Source organism: Thermobia domestica, chromosome 4 (assembly GCF_964235325.1).
Source record: "Thermobia domestica chromosome 4, izTheDome1.hap1.1, whole genome shotgun sequence".
Taxonomy (NCBI): domain Eukaryota; kingdom Metazoa; phylum Arthropoda; class Insecta; order Zygentoma; family Lepismatidae; genus Thermobia; species Thermobia domestica.
In genome coordinates this window covers 268,678,838-268,701,026 of record NC_137457.1, presented here as the reverse complement: position 1 = coordinate 268,701,026, position 22,189 = coordinate 268,678,838, and the positions used below count along the sequence as shown (strand labels likewise).

The 22,189-nt window shown below is 34.1% G+C and overlaps 1 protein-coding gene across 1 annotated transcript in view; it reads right to left on the bottom strand.

The window, feature by feature from the left end:
- Positions 1 to 10,918: 10,918 nt before the first annotated feature.
- Positions 10,919 to 22,189, bottom strand: part of LOC145684058 (apolipoprotein D-like) — a 38,198-nt gene continuing 26,927 nt past the window's right edge. Inside the window, exons 5-6 of the mRNA XM_081755899.1 lie at positions 18,259 to 18,351; positions 10,919 to 11,407 (exon numbers count right to left, since the gene is read on the bottom strand). Of these exons, the coding sequence (XP_081612025.1) occupies positions 11,157 to 11,407; positions 18,259 to 18,351 (344 nt within the window). The 3' untranslated portion in view covers positions 10,919 to 11,156. The remainder of the gene's footprint in view (positions 11,408 to 18,258; positions 18,352 to 22,189) is intronic.

The window sequence follows — 22,189 nt, the reverse complement described above, 5'->3', positions numbered from 1 at the left end:
CGCATAGCGAGTGTACAGCGCAAACGGGTCATCCGATTTTAAAAATTCCTTCACTTTAGAATGAAAACATTATATTTGGAGACGCTTTCCAAAGTAGTATAATTTAGTTTGTTTAAATTTACAATTTAATACAAGTAGATTCGGATTTATATGCGTAGGATTTTGTATGCATCTAACTAATGAATTCTTTATTTTCATGCTTAACTTAGTGACTTGGCTTTGGACTGCAACTGATTATTGTAACCCATTATTGCTTGAGAAGAAACAAGATATCCGAATCTTCATTTGGAGAAATCAAACGTCTATTGGAAAGCTGGGGATTACAATCATTAATTTCTACATTTCAAGGTGCGTAAATTATATATTCTGTGTTTGTTGTTAAATTACTATTACTATTATTGGGTTTAGAATCAATCAAGCACTTCATGATATTTTATGGGGATCAAGATGGGTGCCGGATAGATAAGTATTTGAGCGTCAGGCTCTTATTTCTTTTCAATTTAATATTTAATCAATGATTATTTTTCTCCCTCATTATTCCACCAAATCGTATTCCAAGATCATATATCCATTTTTGATCGATATATCCATATTTTTGATCTCTTTCATATTTCTATATTTTCGATTTTTGATATTGTTTATATTTCGATATTGCTGTATTTTTCGATATTTCGAACAAGTTTCGATAGTTTGTCAATATCGATTATCTATATCTAAATTCGGATATCCCAAAGCCCTATCGAACCCCCTCCGAAATGAAGTTTTTGGCTATGGACCTGATTAGGGATGCGCACGAGACAAGACGAGACAGAATTTTTGTTACGAAATTCGAGACGAGATAGAGCTCTTCCAATAGAAACGGATCCAGTTTTCGAGACGAAACATAACTTTCGCGGCACCTTTTCGAGAGGAGACAATCTCAAATCTTTTCTCTTGCGCATCCCTACACTTGATCATGAGGTATCAAAAAAAAAAAAAGTTAATGAGAAATACCGGTAACATGTAAATACAATATAGGTAGCTAAAACATTTTTGTTTTCATTCTTCAGTAATGCATTATTATTAATCTCAGGGGGGCGCGGTGGCTCAGTGGTAGAGTGTTAACCTCCGGTGTTTGGGATCCCTGGTTCGATCCCAACTCGCGCCGTGTGGACTTTGTAGTGGACAAACACCGTGCTCGTGGGTTTTCTCGGGGTTCTCCCGTTTCCTCCCACTTTCTTCATTCCACCATTTCACTCATTTCTCATTATCTCCGTCTCCTGTAGCCTAACCGGCATAATCGTGGGACGTTAAACTTAAAGATTTCATTTTTTATTAATCTCTGTATTTTATAGTGTATTCTCTAGCTTAAGGTGATGTATAATTAAATTTTGAATTCAGTTAACTTATTTTGTTTCTCAAATTGTTTTTAAAATGTATGTACAAACGTTTATTTTCATTCTTGAGAGTTTAAAGTGACGTATAGTTATTAAACATAGTATTTAATATTGTACTCTTAACGTGGAAGTGATATACAGTTAACTTTTGAATTCAGTTAACATTTTTCTCTCTGAAATTGCTTTAAAAAGTATGTAAAAACGTTTTTATTTTATTTCTTGAGTGCTAAAAGTGATGCAAAGTTATTAAGCTTACTACTTTATATTGTATTCTTAACCCTAAACTGATACACAGTGCGTTTTTGAATAAATTATGTCAAGTTATTTGAGTGACGAACACTGGTAGAAAATCCTGACTACTACTGGAACATTTTGATTTTAAGGTGACGACTACTGGTGCAAGGATTTTAAAATATTGTTTTTCCTCCAACGGCTACTCCTTTTTTAATTCTAACTACATGGTCATTATAGGAAGGATCAGTGAGTCTCTCCAACTATGGTACAGCTCCGACAGATTCACGATGCTCAGAGAAGAGACAAAATAGTATGTTTTCAACCTTAAAGTGAGAACCACTGGCGTTTTTACCCTGCTATGCAAAAGTAAGTGAGTACTCCAATGGAGTTCCAATGCGGTACTTAATTTCTGCGTTTTAGATATATGGAAATACATGTCTCTAAAATGTAAAGAACTGATTTTTTTTTTTTTTTACTGAAAACTGCAACTCGGTAAGCCTTATGGATACCGAGGTATGGGAAAATAAACTATAGGTATGTGGGGCTTGCATACTTGACGCTACAATTCGGAAATTGAATTAAAATATGACTAACGGCTATCAAGATGTTGTCAAATAAAGGGAGGACCAACACAGTTAAGGGGTTTTCGTGTTAGATGCTAAAATTTCCGAAATCGGTCATGGAAAGTTAATAAACACCAGTAGCAATTTCATCTTAAAGTAATTAGATATCTTCATGGGGTGTTAGAACATCATGGAGTCTACCAAAATTAAATTTTAAAAGCTTTTGAAAATATAATCTGACATTTGTAAACAGTATTTGAAATATGTATTTACCCAAAACTTCCAGCTAGTACATCTAACATCTGGAGAAACACTGTGAAATAAAAACTTGAAATTTCGGAAACAATTATTGGTCGCAACAAAATTAAATAAGATGGTACTTCTATGGGTTAAATCAGTACCTCAGTACAATTTCGATCGAAAGATTAGTTCAGTCCTAGGTTTTCTTCAGGCAATTCCAAGGGTTCATCGAGCTGTGCAAAAGAATGAAAATTCGCTGTCAATATCTAAGATAGTAAATAAGATATAAGGAATTATATATTTTATGACGTGAAAATAGAGATCTTTATGGATTTGTACTTTTGGGTCTTTCCTAAAAGAAAAAAATTCAGAAAACTACTGTATATACCTTAATAGACAATTCAGTGGGCGGGGACACAGTAGCTTAGTGGTAGGGTATTTAACTAATCTTTTTTTTTTTTTTTTTTTTGCAGAAACTATTGGAGTATTCACTTAACCCATAGAAATACGATCATACTTAACTCCCTATTTAATTTTAAAATTAAATAAAAGGAAATATTTCAGTGTAGCGACCCACGATTATGCATTTTAGTCTCAGGGAGATTATGATTAAAGCAAGTGAATGTTGTTGACAGAATTGATGGAATGCAAAGGTGGGAGGAGAGTACCCCGAGAAAACCCACGAATACGATGTCCACTACAAACTGACTTGGCCGTGGATCGAACCAAGAACCCAATACACCAGAGGTAAGCACTCTACCACTAAGCCACTGTGCCCCCGCCCATTTAATTGTCTATTAAGGTATATATGGTTGTTTTCTGAAATTTCTTCTTCTTACAGCAAATACTCAAAAGTACAAATCCATGTGGGTCTCTATTTTTACGACGTCATAAAATACATAATTCCTTATATCTCGCTTGCTATATTAGATATTGACAAAAAATGTTCACTTTATTTCAGAGCCCGATGAACGCTTGGAATTGTCCAAAGAAAATTTAGAGCTGAATTAATCTTTCGATCGAAATTGTACTGACGAGTCTGAGGTTCTCACTTAACCCATATAAGTACCATCTTATTTAACTTTTGTTAGGATCAATAATTGTTTTCTGAAATTTCAAGATCTAATACGCTTTTATTGCATGGTGTCTCTCTAGCTGCTAGATGTACTAGCTGGAACTTTTAGGTAAATACATATTTCTAATACTCTTTACAAATGTCAAAATATATTTTACAAAACTTTTAAAATTTAATCTTGGTAGACCCCATGATGTTCTTAAACTCCATGGAAATACCTAATTATTTTAAGATGAAATTGCTACTGATGCTTATTAACTTTACATGACCGGTTTCGGAAATTTTACCACCTAACACGAAAACCCCATAACTATATGGATCCTCCCTTTATTTGACAATATCTTGATAGTCATATTTTAATTAATTTTCTAAATTGTACTGTCTAATATGCAAGCTCCACGTACCTATGGTGTCGCTTTTTATTTCACCATATTTCGGTAACTGTTAGGCGTACCGACTTGCGGTTTCGGTAAACACACACCTCTAACGTTCTTTAAAACGTTATTAAGACATATTTTAGAATATTTAGAAATGAGAGTTCTGGGAATATCATGGTACCCGAAAACCCCCATCAGGGCGTGTGTGTAGTGTATTTAATTGAAACTACTTTTGAGGTTGTTGTAAGCCCTCGTAATTACGTTTCCGAAACTGCACCATCTAGTACGCAAACTCCACAGTTCTGTAGTGTCGCTCTTTATTTTCCCATATCTCGATATCCATAAGGCTTACCGAGTTGAGGTTTTCGGTAAACAGATGTCAGTTCCTTACATTTTAGAGACATATATTTTCATATATCTAAAAAATACAGACATTAGGTACCCCATGGTAGCCCGAACACCATTGAGGTACCCACTTACTTTTGAATGGTAATACATTTTGAGTTGTTGTTCAGCATCAATAAACACTTCATAGTTTTTCTACGTGCAACCCAAAAGTCCATACCTGACCTAACAGATTTTGTCCATTTAATCTCAAAAATGTTAAGATACTTTGTATTGTTAAGTACAACCAAATTAAGCACACTGAATATAACATTTTAAATATTTTCTGATTTTTGTTGCAGGTATTTCGTGCATCAAACCAGGATTCTGCTTGAAAGACAGTCAAAAGAAGCAGTGTAGGTTGTGGCTAAAAGTACGCCCTTTCTGAAGACAGACTCAGTTGTACTTACATTATTTTGTACGAATATATAACCCTAATAAAGATACTGTACTACAAATTATTTCTTTCTTCCATAAATTATAATAAAATATTATCTCTGTTTAAAGAAAATGATTGTTAATGTTAAGTCATTTTAATTCTTTTTCTCTGTAATAAGAACATTATCCCTAGCAATATTTTTTATCTTTGTGCTATTGCGATTGGATGAAGTAAAATTCTATACGAAGCACTATTATTTCAGACATGCATTAATAACTAATGTATTGTTCTGTATGTAAGACAATGTGTATACTGAACATGTCTAGCGAAGGTGTTGTTTTAATACAGAATCTATAACTCAGCTTTTCAGTAGTCAACTTTATTGGGAATCCGAAGAAAGAAGTTAAAAAAAAAAAAATGTTGGACTTACCAGCGTGTGTGTGTTCGAATTCTGGACTAATCCAAATTATCCAGAGAAATCATTATATATTTCTTTGTTGCTATTTCAGATGTATCCTTTATCCAAGTCGTATGAAACGGAGACTTCATACATCGCTATACTTTGTATGAACTATGTTCCGTATTTACTTAATCACTTTGTAACTTTCTCTAGTGTTGACAAGGCCGCAGGTGTCAATCGAATAGTTTAGTGTTTCACTCATGTCACCTTGTGACTAAGGTACGTCCTGTCGGTATATATATGGTACTGGGTTCAATTAGCGATAAAATACATTTTTAGCGTTAAACAAATGCAAAAATCTATACGAAATGAGATACCGTGATCTCTGACTTACGGATAACACCAAGCAACTAATGGTACTGAGTGTGATTGAGTTTACTAATTACTATTTGGCTAAAATCAGTGTTCCTTTATCTATAGTTCTTTTCGTGCTTTGAATTGCAAAGTTTGAAATAACCGTTTTAAATTATTGTGTATATATATCTTCCGAGTAATTCTGAGAATCATTGCTCTTTCTTTAAGCAATGTATGAGACTGTTAAATTGCTCTTTCCTTAAAATGTTGCACTAAGAAGGATGCATCCAGGAAAGTCCAAATTTGCAGAATGTCTATAGCAGGGAAGAATAAATATGTTTAGTCGATGGCTGCACAACGCCTCCGCTGTCACCACGTTGTCACACAGCGAATACAGCGAACGTTTAAGAGTATTCTGCACTTACTATTAGGTATCGGCCTGGGAACTTTGGCGCATCTACCCAGTCTCCTTCTTGGTGTTTCATTTTTAATGGCGAGTACTGAGTAGGAATAATATTGTAAGCGAATGCGTTTCCGGCTGACACCACACTTTTAATTATTGCGACATTTAAAAAAAAAAAAAAAAAAACTGTTAATTAAAATGTACAGAGAAGTTATTTCTGGAAAATTCTATTCAGGCCTCTTGTGGTAACAACTGCACTTTAGTAGAAGATAAAGAAGATACTATTAAGGAAAAGAATGAGGTAAAATAATCTTTATATCGTACAAGCAATGGATGATAACAGCTTAATAAATGATTGTACGTAAATCTTGTTTGAGTTTGAATATAGGATTGTATAAGGCTGTGCATTTTGCATTATTATTGAGGTGCTGCAACTAACTAACTGCAAACCATATGATAAATTCTTACAGTAATATATCACATATTGATTTACTCTGTATGGAAACGAAAATAGTTTAATATATGGTTAACCTCCTTTGTGCCAGGGGCGGATCCAGAGGGGGGCGATCGGGGCGATCGCCCCCCCCCCCACAAGAGGAAACTTTCTTATTTTATATATAAATAAACCCATCCATAACAAGTTTGGAGCTCTTAAAAGTAGCAGTATTACCGCCGACCGCCCCCCCCAGAAGTCCGTCCTGGATCCGCCCCTGCTTTGTGCCCATAATTTTAAAATTAACGCTTGTGTCACTTTTCAACACTTGACTTTGCAGTAGCTTTCCAACGAATTAGCAGGAAGCCCAAACTTATAGGACACCCTGCAGGTAAATACATTTCTTTGGACAGTTTCACTGCTCCAAACTAAGATTTGAAAAGTGTAGTATTGTTAATTTTATTATTATTGGCACAAAGGAGATCAACCATATTTTAAGCTATTTTTGTTTTCATACAGAGTAAAACAATATTTGACAACATTACAGTAAGAATGTATCATGCACTTTGCAGTATGTTGCAGCACTTTAATAATGGTGCACTATACGTACACTCTAGATCCTGCATATGTCCGATCCATACATTACAAGAAGGCAATACGTATTCGATACAGGTAAAATCTGTATATTTCATATGGACAACCTATTAGCTATATACATCCAATCTATACATTACATATGGCCAACCTGTACGCGACATACGTATAATCTATATGCTGCATGCAGACAGTCTGTAAGCTACATATATGCACTCTGTATGGTGCATACGGATATTCTGTATGCTGTATCTGGACAAGCTGTGTGCGACATAAGGAAAATCTGTATAATACATACGTACAATACGTATACTGTATCTAGTCGTACGTATGGGGCACAAGTACAATATAGATGCTGTCTCGGGGTTGAACGCAAGAAACATACGTACAGAACGTATATTGCATACTTCTTGAAATCATGCTCCGTCCTGATAGTCAGTGTATGTCGTCATTATTAACCCACATGCTACATACGACCCTGACGTCACAAAGCTAGATATTACCTCCGTATATACTTGTTACTGCAGATAACGTCACACGAATGACGTCATTGCACTTGTGCAGACAGTACGTATAATACATACTTTTTCAGCTATACGTTTGCTGCAGGATGTTATATACGGTTGTACGTTAAGTCCAGAAACTACAGGAATTACGAATGTAACCTACGTTTTTAAGTATGCCACCTACATTTTTTTTTCTCAGTGCACTGTCATAAAGAGCTGTGCTGTGAAAAAACAAAATATACCAGTACTATAAGGATAAGTTGGGGCTTCCCTAGCTCAGTCGATAATACGGCTGACTTAAATACAACAGAAACGGATTCAAACCTGGGTCCAAACTAAAAATCTTGTGGGTGCGGCGCACCCACAAGATTGGTTGTGCGGGCGCCGGAGCCCAGAGCATTCACGTAGTCGGCGCGCAGTGGATCTATGATACAAAAGTATATTGAATGACAATGAACCAACTAACCTAAGAAATGTTTGAATAGCCTCCTTTTGTGACCAATCAAAGTACAATTTATCCTTGCCACCTGCATTAGTATCCTTGTTACTTTCTTATATTCTCTTCTTCATATTTCTTAATCTTGATTAATATTCATTAATGATATCTTGATTAATTACTTTCTATATGCCAAGAACTCAACACTTTAATAAATTGTTCTGCTTATTTTGCCCTTCAGCTTGCTAATTAACAAAGTTGTTGTGCTACTTTAAATATTCTTTTTCATTTTATTTTCTTGATAACTTTTTCATACGTTATCTAATATAATGTTTTTTTTTAAACAAAAGATTTAGACGCTACAGTAAAAAAGAATCATAAACTTATTCCGCTAACGAGAGTCAACTGTTGGATAGAATCGTAGTGTAGTTCACAGTAATATGAAACCAACAATACAAGCATTTTTCAAATATTATTATTCTGAGCATGTTATAGCTTTAAATTTTTTAAATTTGCTTCTAAAAAATATCAAAGAATTACATTTTTGAAGGATTATTTTTTTTAGTTCCTAGCACTTATTGTTTTACACTAACTTCTAAAATGACAGTTGTCTGCACAGTTCAATACCCGCGATATCGCAGGTAACAATATCTATCAGCGTCAGGCAAGCAAGCAATAGCGCTGATAGTGATATGTATTGGCGTGAATGTTTATTATTAGGATCATGCAGTAGGACTTATAATATTGCTCCACATCCGTTACTCCACACATAATATTCCTCCACATCCGTTACTCCATACTTATTTCCCCACATCCGTTACTCCATACATAATATTCCTCCACATTCGTTACTCCACACAATATTCCTCTATATCCGTTACTCCACACATAATATTCCTCCATATCCGTTACTCCACACAATATTCCTCCATATCCGTTACTCCACACATATTACTTCATGTTCATTACTCCACACGATAACCCTTTAACGAAAGCGAACTTTTAAATTATGTTTCTTGTAATCAAATAGCTATAGCGATTATCTGGGTCCCAATCGTTATGAAGCCAATCTGTTAACATCTTAACAGGTATAACGGCAACTTATGTTCGTCCGTTACTCCACATGATGACACTTGAACGAAAGTGAATTTTTCGGGAGACACGGTCGCTCAGCGGTAGAGCGCTTATCTTTGGTGTGTGGGATCCCTGGTTTGATACTCGGCCAAGTAAGTTTGTAATAGAGAACGTGGATTTTTCTCTGGGCATTCCCTTTTATGCCTACATACTCATTCTACTAATTTTTCCTACATTCTCATTCTACTAATTACATTATCATTCACCTCCGCCTCTCTTATCCTAAAGGGCATAATCTTGCGACATTAAACTGAAAGAAAGCGAACTTTTGAATTCTGTTTTTTGCAATAGAAACTATTGCAATTATCTCGGTTGACTTCACTAATGGAACCACCAATCCATTAATATTTTAACGGGAAACGCTGACTTCCGTACATTTGTTGCTTCATACAATAACTCTTGAAGAAAACCGAATTATTATTATTATTATTATTATTATTATTATTATTATTATTATTATTATTATTATTATTATTATTGCAATAGATAGCGATTATCTCGGCAAAGTTTGTTAATGGAGTCTAGGCATGCGCACGAGACAAGATTTGTGGCTGTCTCGTCTCGAAAATGTGCTGTAAAAGTAATGTCTCGACTCGAAAAATGTATATTTCTCTATTGGAAGAGCCATGTCTGGAATCGAATTTTGTCAGGAAAGTCCTGTCTCGACTCGTCTCGTGCGCATTCCTAATGGAGTCAATCAGTTAATATCACAGGTTACGGTAACTTTAATAGTAGGTATCTACAGGGTTGTCCAAAAGTAGGTATACACTCCTGCATTGATCAAGAATAACATTCTAGTTTATGGGTTTATTTGCTTCAACTTTTCCGAACTTAAGATGTAAGTAAAAATTCATTAAGAACAAATAATAAAGAAACTAAGTCTACCTGATGGATAACAATATGAAATTATATAAAATACAATGAGCTGATAAGTACGGTAGTGTATACCTACTTTTGGGCCACCCTGTATATCTCATTTTCTATTGAAACAAAGGTTAGTAAACGTTACATATCTCGCCGTTAGATAGTAGCAATCTTCCTACAACGGCTGACATCTACCAGACGAAATTTAAACTTCTACTACGTGATTTCTTTTTGCTCTCTACTAGAGGTCATAAGAAACGACGTGACGCACAGACTGAGAGGTTTATTGTTTACTATTTAGGATACCATCTATTGGAGAATTCTAGGAAACATTTCAAGGCTATGTATTGGAGTCCTAACAGACAGGGACGTACGCAGAAATTTATTTCGGGGGAAATCAAAAGATTTTCAGAGGGGCCCAAATTCAATATGAAAATACATTTATATTAAAATTTATAAAAATCAACCCTAAAATTATATTTAACTAACATAATACCTGTTCTTCGAACGGGGAGAAAACGTTTTATTTTGGACATAAAGGGCTAAATTTGGATTTAAACGGCATCGGAAGTATTACTGTTCATATCAGCCACCCCGAAAACTATGGATTCGACATTAATCTAGGTCATTTTCGATCATTTTTAAATATCTCTCACCTCCACCTCCCCTTAGTTGCAGGGCTGAATTTGGATTTGAACAGCATCAGAGGTGTCACTGCTCACTTCAGCGACCGCGAAAACTGTGGATTCGGTACTAATATCGGTTATTTTCGATCATTTTTTAAAATCTCCTTCTCCCCCTCCCCTACGTTGTACCGTCAAAGTGGATTGATAAAAGCCATCCGAGGGCCGAACCTCATCTATGTTGAAAATTTGATTGAGTCGGGTGGTTCAAATGTTATTAAGTTACAAACATAATGACTTTCATTTTTATATTGAGAAATTTACAGTAAAGTCGGGATTTCGAGGGTTCTGGACCCGCACAACTTACTCTCTGCGTACGTCCCACTTAACAGCCATTCTTCATCAGGGTTATATATGCCCACATCATCTGCAAAGCAAATACATTGAAACCTTCTGCTTTGTGTGGATATAGTACATCTTCTTTTTAAGATTTTACTTTGAAACTAAAGGTAAATTGGAATAGATATAAGTATAACAAAAGCATAAACAAATAACAATAATTTATTAACAACAAACAATGTATAACAACGATCAATAAATTAACAGAAACGTAATTAAATAAGTTTTACTTTATAATAAATACAGGAGTGTACCGAAGTATCCGTACTTCTTTGTATGGCAAAGAATGTTTGGTCCATGTTGTAAGATGGGAGAATAACTGTAGCAGTCTGTTTCGATTGTTTACCACGTTTGTCATGATGATGTATGAAAAAAGACTGTTTTACTGAGATGATGCTGCTGCAGCTGCTGGCTGTGGTTGGTCACCTTGGTCACCTTCTGCTGCGGGTGCCTGGGCAGCCTGTTCCCCTTCAGTGGCTGTTTCGTCGCCACCGAGTCCAACGTCATCACAGTTATCTTGGTTGGTCTTGATAAACAGATTTTTGTTGATGCCGAAGTCATCAAGGACTTTGTAGGCATCATTCCATACATCCTCAGCAGGTTTGCGTTCACGTGTCATTATCCATGTGTTCTCTGTAGAAGAAACAAGATTTAATGTAAATGTATTCGTAACACAAAAAAATCGGTGTCAAGGATATAATTAGAAATATAACTTACTAACTGTGTTGCTTAACTTACTAACTCTGTTGACTAACTTATTAACTTTGTTCTAAACTTACTAACTCTGTTGCCTAACTTACTAACTCTGCTGCTTAACTTACTAACTCTGTTGCCTAACTTATTAACTTTGTCCTAAACTTACTAACTCTGTTGCCTAACTTATTAACTTTGTTCTAAACATATTAACTCTGTTGCTTAACTTACTAACTCTGTTGCTTAAGAATCACTAAGGTTAATTGCTGCAGAAAAACGTCTTTCATTAGGTTCTCCCTTGCACCAATCAGGATTGTTGTTATTCTTTAAGAACATAGGAACGCTGCTAATTTGAGATCAAAGAACACTTAAGAAACTACCAAGACATGAATTGTATACTCAGTGATGGCGTTCAATATTTGACGCCTGTTGCATATCACATGCTTCTAGACGTAATTCTTTGTATTGTATTAGAAAATAAAATGCTTGGAAAATAATATATACCACAATCTATTCAAACACCAACATATCGATATAAGCACTTACGGTTTGATTAATCATGTTAGTAGCAATATCTAAGAATTTTATTTTCATTTCTGGATTTGTCATGTTAAGCTGCTTTGTTAGACATTCGATAGATATCTCTGTATTTGACTTCTTGTTCCCTAGGCCCTTTGTAGAAAATAATTACGACCCTCTGTTACATGCTCTTGCCTCAGCTCACAGTAAAACGAAGGAAGCAGTTTGCAAGGGACGGTTTTTATTTTTAATCACTCTGCACTATTAAATTAGGTTAAGGTTGCCATATGTCCCTTTTTCCTATAGATTGTTTCTGTATTTAGACTTTCCGAGGAAATTCTGTCCTCATTATGTCCCCAAGATCTAATATGTCCCTGTCCCGTGAACGATATTAACGAAGGAACAAATACCAGTAGTACCTAAGCAAATTAATTTGCGAGAAATGCACATTACTAACTCTTAGCAAGCCTTTCTATTATGGAAGAAATTAAGTGAATATCTGCAAAAAGTAAGCCTATCACTTGCTCCTTCAGATGCAAGAGTTGAAGAGTCATTCACAAGTAATTTAGGTTAAAAGATTACGAAGAAACAAGGTTTTGATGCCAATACGTAATCCAAATATACGAGAGCAAATGGATCAAAGAAAAGTTAAAAGTTACAGAATATTATAATGTGGCATATGCCCAGCAGAATCAAGATGCCTTACATCATTTAATAATTCCGGGACCAAACCTCGGCATCCGACACCACAAAGTGTGGCGCAATTACATTACACTTTGAAAGAGGCTGTCAATCGCGTTATGAGTCATAAGTAGAAAATGAAATCTTTCAGTTTTTACGTCCCACGTTTATGCTTGTTAGGCTAAGGGAAACGGGTAATTAAGGCAAGTGAATGATGATGGAATGAAAATGCGGGAGGAAACGGAAGTGCCTCGAGAAAACCCATGAATACGATGTCCGCCACAAATTTATTTGGCCGGATATCGAAGTAAGGACCCCAAGCACAAGAAGTAAGCGCTCTACCACTGAGTCACCGTGCCCCCCCCCCCCCCTTCGTGAGTAAAATTAGCAACTGTGAGTTGAAAGGTATTATAATTTTAGGAATAAACGTTTACAATTATCAACTATCATGGGTTCTTGACTGTTGGGAGATGAAGAAGTACCTGTAATATTGTTGTGAGTTTCATATAATGTTGGCAGAGAACAGTTTTATACAGTGCACTAGCTATTCTGTAATATACTGTATGAGCGGGTTGAGCATGGTTGTTGTGGATGATAATCTAAAACAATATAAAGAAGTTAGAGTGAGAGTTCAAAATAACTTTAACCCATTGGAATGATATATACATCCCCTGCTAGAAGCACATTATTCCTTATTTACATGGCAAATTCAACCCATCTGTCTCCTCTATAAGAGAAAATGAACCCAAGAATCTATCTGGACAAGGAAACACAAGAAATAAATAAATTGGATCCAAGGATATAATTAGAAGTTTAACTTACTAATTCTGTTGCTTACGAAACCCAAAGGTTTATTATCGCAGAAAAAAAAACGTCAACCATTAGGTTCTGCCGCATATTGAACTCTCGTATACTACTTTCGTCTTTACTGATCAGCTATACTTCACGAGCTCTTGTCATCATATAAATTAAACATTTAAATACTTCGTGCGACCACAGCCCTATATGATTCCAATGGATTAATAAAAGAGATAAGTGTTTGGCATTCGGTGACAGAAAGTCTTTATTTATATTTTAGTAAGAGAGTCAGAGCAAGAGAATGGAGTTCCAGAAATATGTCCCAGAGAGTGGAAACTTATTTTGTTTTTCTTAATAAAATGAATTGCCACAATTATGCCCTTTAGTCTAAAGAAGAGGAATGTTTAATGAAAGTGAATCATTGTGAAGTTAAATGTTTATGCTCTCCCACTGAGAAACAAGCTCGGAACCACGCGCATCAAAGGAACACTCTCTAACCAATAGACCAAAATAGCTACGGTGATTAACATTCACTGGAAGCGTGTTTACAGTTTATTGAGACAGTCTGATGGAGGGAGTAGTCCCCAAAAATATTACTTAGGAAAGTGGAGAAAGATAGGATTTTGTATATACCAAGTGTATTTTTATGAAAGATTGTCAGAGGGAGCTACTCCCAGCAGAGAGTATTCCATATAGACAGTATATGAAAATAAAGCAGAACAATGATCAAAAAGTGGCAGCTATTTTGGTTATTGGCTCTTTGTAATTCGTAGATTACTTATATACTGAAGTTAAATTTTTGGAGGATTAGTATGTGGTTTTGTTTTTGAGAAAACTGAAGATTCGACAAATATATCATTTACCTCTTAAATGAAAGTTTATTAGGGTCATCAATACACACACGAAGCTACACTCCTACATAGGCGTCATAGGATGGCGTGGCAAGCATTAGTGAGTGTCTTATAAATAAAAATCAAAGTTAGGGTTTAACAAATCAGGTCTATGTTCGAACTACTCAAAGGAACACTTTTAGCCACAATTCTTCTTTTCTGAAAATGGACGCAGAGTTACCTGTAGACTGCTGGCGAAGTCTTCTTCCTAGCAATAGGTCTCACCTTACCTTACAGATGGGCTTCGTTCTCAGCCTAGTGAGTGACCGATACTTGAGATGACCCAAAACCGATCCAAGTAACAGTTACTAACAACAATCTTAGAATTTCGGGTTTTAATCCCAAGGAAGAGTTCAGATTGATTCTTGTTTCTATATATACTCGCTTGGTTTAATAGAATTTTAGAAAATTTATAGGATTCTCTGCCACGCCCTTCTTTGTGTTCCTTTGGTTGTTGATTTCACTAAAAATCACACCACGAAAGCAATGTGCCCATTGAGTAATAAAAAGTTCTTGTTATTTCGAATGCTCTCCTCCCTTACTGGATGTCCATTTACGTCTATTATTTTCTTTCTCAGCTAAGATTTTATTTTATTGAACAATGGAAGAATATATTACGCTCACAAATGGATTGATTGGATGCCAAGCTGTAACTTTAAAATTGAAATTTTCAATTAGATAGACTCTGAACTTTAACATCTCATGTAAATTGCATGAAGAGGATGTTATTTACTGGCAGCATTAGGAAATATACCTTATATATATGTGATACTGAACTTCAAAGTTGTCTTCCGGAAAATTTCCACTTTGAAGTTACACAAATTAGCATTCAAGAGTGTTGAGTTTCTTCTATGGCATTTTAAGATACAGTTTCTGTATTCTAACAATCTAATATTGTACTGTACTGTACGGTAAGGTTACCAGACGTCTTCAATTACAGGAGACAGTAACCGTATTTCTTATTTTCTCCCCAAGTACTATGAATTTATCCAACTCCAGTAACACTGTTCTTTTGCTTATTAGCTATCACTGAGAAGTTGCCAGAGAACTCGTACAAGAAACTTCTGTGAAAAAGTAGTGTCTACCCGCAAATCTATTTCTCTCACAAACTTTACATATATGTTTTTCTAAATACTTTTAAGTATTTTTCATCTAGTACGTATAAATCCTTATTCTCACATTTCTACTGTTTCTAGTATTAGTAAGAATCTAAATTTAGCTACCTAAACTCCCCTCACCTAGAAAAACTTAAAAATTTGATTAAGTATCTTAGGTTAGATAAGCCAAATAAAACTGAAAGATATGTTTTCTCCTTTATTTTATATGTTATTTTATTTTTTACGTAAGCTCGGGTTGTTTGCTGTTCCTCTTAAGTATACTAACTATTTTCTTTTACCTTCGCTAGACAATAGGAAAGAAGAAAGAATGATGGTCCGAGATTTCAAGGATTTACATGTTTCATGGTCCCTACATGCTGAAAAAGTTATTTTTGGATGTATCTCCGTCCTTTCGTTCCAATGCATGTTCAAAAGCTTAAGGACCGCACCGCGCTACGTATCCAGATTAATTTAAAACATAATGTTATTTATAAGATTCTGCAAGGAGGTTCGAAATTTCTCTAATCCTAATAGCAGCACACATACTACTCCTAACAATGAAGTATGTAGTCCTGATACCGACATTACTTGTAAGTCATGCAAAAAGAAACTGCAATATTTTACCCTTGGGTAGAAAAAAATTAGCAATATTTTTGCTGTCAGGATCATCCCGTTAGATAAGATTGTTGTCTCAAGCATATAAAGCATATAAGCACCTACTGCAAGTTAACCCCAGACGACAAGCCCTTTCATCACTAGCTCTTTTGTCAGTGTGAAATCAATATTTATATAAATTATATTAGAATCTATAATGATCTAAAGAAGTTCTATCCAAAAGAGTGGATATTTTTAAAGGGCAGTAGGGGCTAGTATCCATTCAAGTAAAACTTCATACTCCTAGATTTCATACCTTGACTCAAAACTCCACACTGAACAAAGGCTTTAGTTAAGATCAAATAGGTTTCCATTTAAATTATCCAAAGGAATTATACATACAATATATGTTGCTATCATACCTACGAGTATTCGAATTCAACTGTTTTACGTCCCCCTTCGCCAGACCTGCACCAGATTTACTTACATGTTACTTTCCTGAGATTTTAAAATTTCACTTTTGTAGAGAAGAATTATTTAAGAGAAAAGTTGTATGAAAGTTGCTAAAAGTAATCTGAATTTACGTTTGTTGATTTTCTGGAACTTCCAATCAACGCAAATAACGAAGTTGTAACGGAAATTGCACACTCAATAATCTACAAATATACATGTTTTTACCACATACGAACACACAACATGAAAGTGTGAGTTTGTGAGTACGAATATTATATAAGTAAAATAGAAAATTTTATTCATGTTATATATGAAACTATTTATTTAAAAAAAGAATACGGATATTTTCCTAACAAAAAATATATTTTTGTTGAACTATATAGCAATAAAAGTAATTTCTTATTACTCACAGATCATGTTTGTTTTATGGTGGACAGTATCACATATTTTGCATAAGTTTTTTGTGGTTGTCCGATTCTTTGACTCATCCACTCTTTCGTCAATAATCTTAACTTGCATTTATTATCAATTTTACTGACTAAAATTGCAGTCGAGTCGATGGAAACGTTTTAAACTTTACTCAGGACTTGCTAAAGAAGACTAGAGTACTGTTTTCTATTATAAAAACGTGTTGTAGCTTCAAAATTTCCGCACATAGGATGCTGTGTGAAAGAAAAGTTGAGAACAGCTGACTGTAAAGCAGTATCATCATGATTAGAGACCGGATGTTAGGCAAAATGCTTATTCTTTAATATTAAAGATATGATCAAAACTAACGTTTTAAAGTTTATATTGGGTTATAGTGGGGTTATAGTTTCAATTTAAGCCAATTGCATTTTGCCTATTTTTCCTATTTCGCTAATTTCTGCCTAAATAATTGCTTTAGTGACTAACGTTGCCTATTCTATGCATTTTCTTCAAAATAAGACTTTATTAGGAGAAAAATATATAATTTAGTATTTCAAGAAAGGATTCTGCCTCTTCTGAGAAATATAAGTGTTGTTTGTAGTGATAAGATGTAAAACTTTGGACTGCAATGTGTACTGATAAGGTGCTGCAAAACTTTGCTATGTGTACTGCTAAGTGTATAAAATTTGGACTGTTATGTGAAGTGGTAAAATGCTGTAGAGAATGTATTTACCAAATATATATGGAATACATATCAAGCTTTGTTAACAAACAGTATGTTTCTACATTTTTTGAACGTTATCTATGACTTGAATTTATTTTTTAATTGCATTCAGTATTTATCTTCACTATTTCGAGTTACATTTTAGTGCCTATTTTTAAATTTTAAGTGCCTATTTTCCAGATTTTTAGTGCCTAAACATCCGTTCTCTAATCATGATGAATAAAATGTATCTTAGACGCACAATTAAATTCATGAAACTCTAAAGCAAATCCGCGAAGCATATTCGGATGAAGTGTTTTCTTTTTGAACGATTATTACACTGTAAAACATTTTAAAGTTACGTTAACTTCGTTTCTTGAATTACAAGAATTTGATTACTGAACTGGAGATACGCTTCGAGACTCAGATGGAGGAGTCCTCAATGAGTGCATGAAAAACCTGAAGCACAAATTACATAACTGTATCATCTTAATGCATACAGTTTCTTCATATTCAGGTGAAAACTTTTCGACCGACCTTCGTAGGTCAAAGATGAGTACAAAATAAAGTTACTCATAAGCATAAAATATCTTAAATAAATTAGGTATGCTAAACTACAATTCCCATTTGATTTCTTTTCATACTTACGTGCACTGAAAAGTCCCAAACCATAGCATGACCAGACAACAGAGTATCTATCATAATCCGTATCCAAAATCCAGTAGGGAGTGTCAACGGGAACTAAAATAAATAAATATATTACAATTAAGTGTTACATATAAGTTCCGTTAATGATATACAAAAAATTATCTTTTTAAGAGTCTTCATCCCGGCAAAATTAAAATACCGCTAATTTTACAGTAATTATGTGATATCTTCAAATAGATAAAAGATAATCGAAATGTGGAACAAGAGCGCCCTAGACAATATTATTTTACATGAGAAACCGTTATCACGACTCACTTATCTGCTTTCGATTTCGAGCCATTTTGAAAATCGGCATTTATTTTCGCGTTTCTAAACAGCTGAAAACGGAAAGCCACTAGGTGACTTTGATAACGGTACCGGGGATGAAGACTCTTAAAGTTTTCAAACGTATTAGCACTATGAGTTATATGACACCTTTCTGAATATCATATATGCTGTCTTTGATTTGAAAAGTCTCGCAAACAAAAGCTTAAAACTGCTTAATGTGAGGTTAGTTTGGTAAAGATTAAAATGGCTTTTAATCTCAGTAGAATACTTTTTGGAGATACTTGTAAGTTTAGGTAGTATGTTTTAAAATATTTGTCTATTAATTGTACGTCGTAATTTATGTGAGTTTCAATTTATATATGAATGGTTGAAAACCATAACAGTAGAAATAACATTTTTTTCAAAACTGAGACGGGTTCATACATGATAACTACACACAAAAAAAAACATATAATAAGGAGATCTAAGAACATTTATGTTAGCCAAAGATATAGTTATTTAAAATTACCAGTACACTTTCCTTTTAAAAACAATTATAACAGCCAACTTCAAATTAGTTTTTTTCTCAGAGACAAGATTTATTCTCCCATTATCATTCTCACCCATTCATATATACTGTATGATCAACCATTGATTATCATTTATATGTGATATTATTATTATTATTACTTGATATCACTACTTCGAGCACATACTATTTCATTTTTATATTATTACATTAATTCATGTTATTAAATTAAATAAATTCATATTAAATTACCCTCACTATTTTGTATAATTAAATATTTAATCATCATTACAATTCTTAATTGCTTCATTACATCCTTCCTTTCCTCAAACCTATCTAGGTTGTAGTGTTTTGAGATAGCCACTTCGGCCAACTCTTCAATACAACACTAAAATTGTTGTAAGTGGAATTGCAATAATAACTTAATAGTTCATAATGAATGTCAATAACAATTTCGGTTATGATAGGATTCATTTATACAATATAAAAATCACCTAATCATTAATTATCCAAGTTGCATTAAGTAACAAATGAAAATCTAAATGAATGATAAGTTATACAAACTCTTGAACTGAACCGAAAGCCATTTTATTTTTATTTTACAAGAATTCTTCAATTTCTCTTAAAAGAGGAGTTTATTAATTAATATTTAAATATTTTATGGTAATTGTTTAAGCCGAGAAAGCCCACGCTAATTTTACCCTTAAAAGGTCCCAGGGGTGCCTCTGAGGCTCCCTGCTGCATATACAAGCTACCTGAACTCCCGCGACCATTTGTATTTTCCGTCATTAATAGGAAAGGCTAGTCACTACTTTGCTATGAAATCATTTGTCAATGGTAATAAACAATGAACAGTAGAAAATAATTAGAAAAGTACATAGTTCAATAGGAGCCTCACAGGCACCACTTAGGCCTTTACGTTAGTATAAAAAATAACGCTACTTTTTCTGAGGTAAAGTAAAAAGAAAAAATGCTTAGCAAACGCAATCAGAGGGTGTATTTCAAAGAGACAGAAGAATTCTAGAGCACAGGACACTGGACGAAATATGTATTAAGAATAATGGCATTAAAAATTGACCAGGGTGCCTCCGAAGCACCCCTTGGGCCTTTAAGTCAATATAAAAAATAACCCTATTTCTTTCTGAAGTAAAATAAGAAAACGTATGAACAACTCAATCAGGGGGCATATTCCAAAGAGATAGGAGAATTCTAGAGCGAAAGACATGCGACGAAACATCTATTAAGAATAATTGCATTAAAAGTGGACCAGGCTGCCTCTGAGGCACCCCCTGGGCTTTCTCGGGTTAATATAATGGCACAAGCTCCGAAAGCATATATCCTGAATTAAACACTAAAGTATAAATAAAATTGTTAGGAATTATATGTTCGTAGATTGTCATTCGTTGTAGTTGTAATGAATGTTCGTGCTTTTTGTAGAAGTAACTCATTCGAAGATTATAGTTGATTATTCTTTTATATTAGTATGTTGTCATTTTTTAAAATTGAATTAAAATAGAATTGACAAGAACTATAACAATAATTTTAGAAATGATCAAAAAATGCATCAAAAGATTGCGATCTTGGCCAATAATTAATGTTTCGATCAGGGGACACAAAATTTTTGAATGGCCCCTAAATGGAGTTTTTTGTATGTTCTACGGAATAAGCACATCATACTGAGTTAAATGATAGTTTGAGTTTGACTACACTATATGTAGTTCTCCAGATATAAGCCGTACAAGGAAATGTTCGATTGAAATATATTGGATCTTTTGATCCAAAAATGTTGGTAAATAAACAAAATTCATTCGCACAGCACTAGCACTGCCGGCCTCTACCACGCTATCTTTCACTCTTCCTTCCTGACATCACATAAAAATTCAATAACTAACAACCATAATATCAGCATTCATTTATTTTTAAATCATTGCATATAAGCATCAAAGCACTTTCTATCAATATCAATGCATTTCACTCCGTTTCTACGAATATCAAAGCATTTAACTTCCTAATAAAGTCTATCTCAACGATACGTTGAAGCAAATATGGATCAATGATTTCAATTTCAAATTTAGTTATTAAAATGCTAATATATGGGGTGCCATAAGTACCATAACCCACGGATTTTAGTGTAAAGAAGACGAGTACTATCGGGTAGATGATGAAGCAAGGGAAACTCAAATATCAATCATGGCTCCACGTAGCTTTTAAAATCTCTGAATTCCAAATTTTATTTAAGAACACTTTTCGACTCTGAATAGCATCCTGCTCTACACATTATTTTCAATTATATTTGTCATACTTTTCATATTAATCAAGCATTCTCAATCTAAGTTACCCCTAGAATAAAACTAGCTATTTTTACAAGAGTTCTATCTTTCTTTAAGAGTCTTCATCCCGGCGAAATTAAAATACCGCTAATTTTACAGTAATTATGTGATATCTTCAAATAGATAAGAGATAATCGAAATATGAAACAAGAGCGCCCTAGACAATATTATTTTGCGTGAGGTACCGTTATCACAAGTCACCTAGCGGCTTTCCGTTTTCAGCTGTTTAGAAACGCGAAAATAAATGCCGATTTTCAAAATGGCTCGAAATCGAAAGCAGATAAGTGAGTCGTGATAACGGTTTCTCATGTAAAATAATATTGTCTAGGGCGCTCTTGTTCCACATTTCGATTATCTTTTATCTATTTGAAGATATCACATAATTACTGTAAAATTAGCGGTATTTTAATTTCGCCGGGATGAAGACTCTTAACTACCTATCTTCAAATGTGTAGACACCAACAGAACTGGGTTCTTTTAACAATGTATTTTGAACGATTGACCAAGTAGAATACAATTTTCAGTTCTATACGGAGAATAACGTTCTCTGACTAGGTGAGGCGAAGTCGACGCTCACAATGAAAATAATAATAACTTTATTAAATTACAATATCCAAAATAAAATCTTTATGTGTTAGAAAGGTAAGATATGGAGGAATTTAATACTTTAAATTTATTTACTATTTATTTACTAATAAAGTGTATGAAAAATTTAAAATATTGATCGACTTCACCTTACATTACGGCACAGGTTCAAAACAATTTT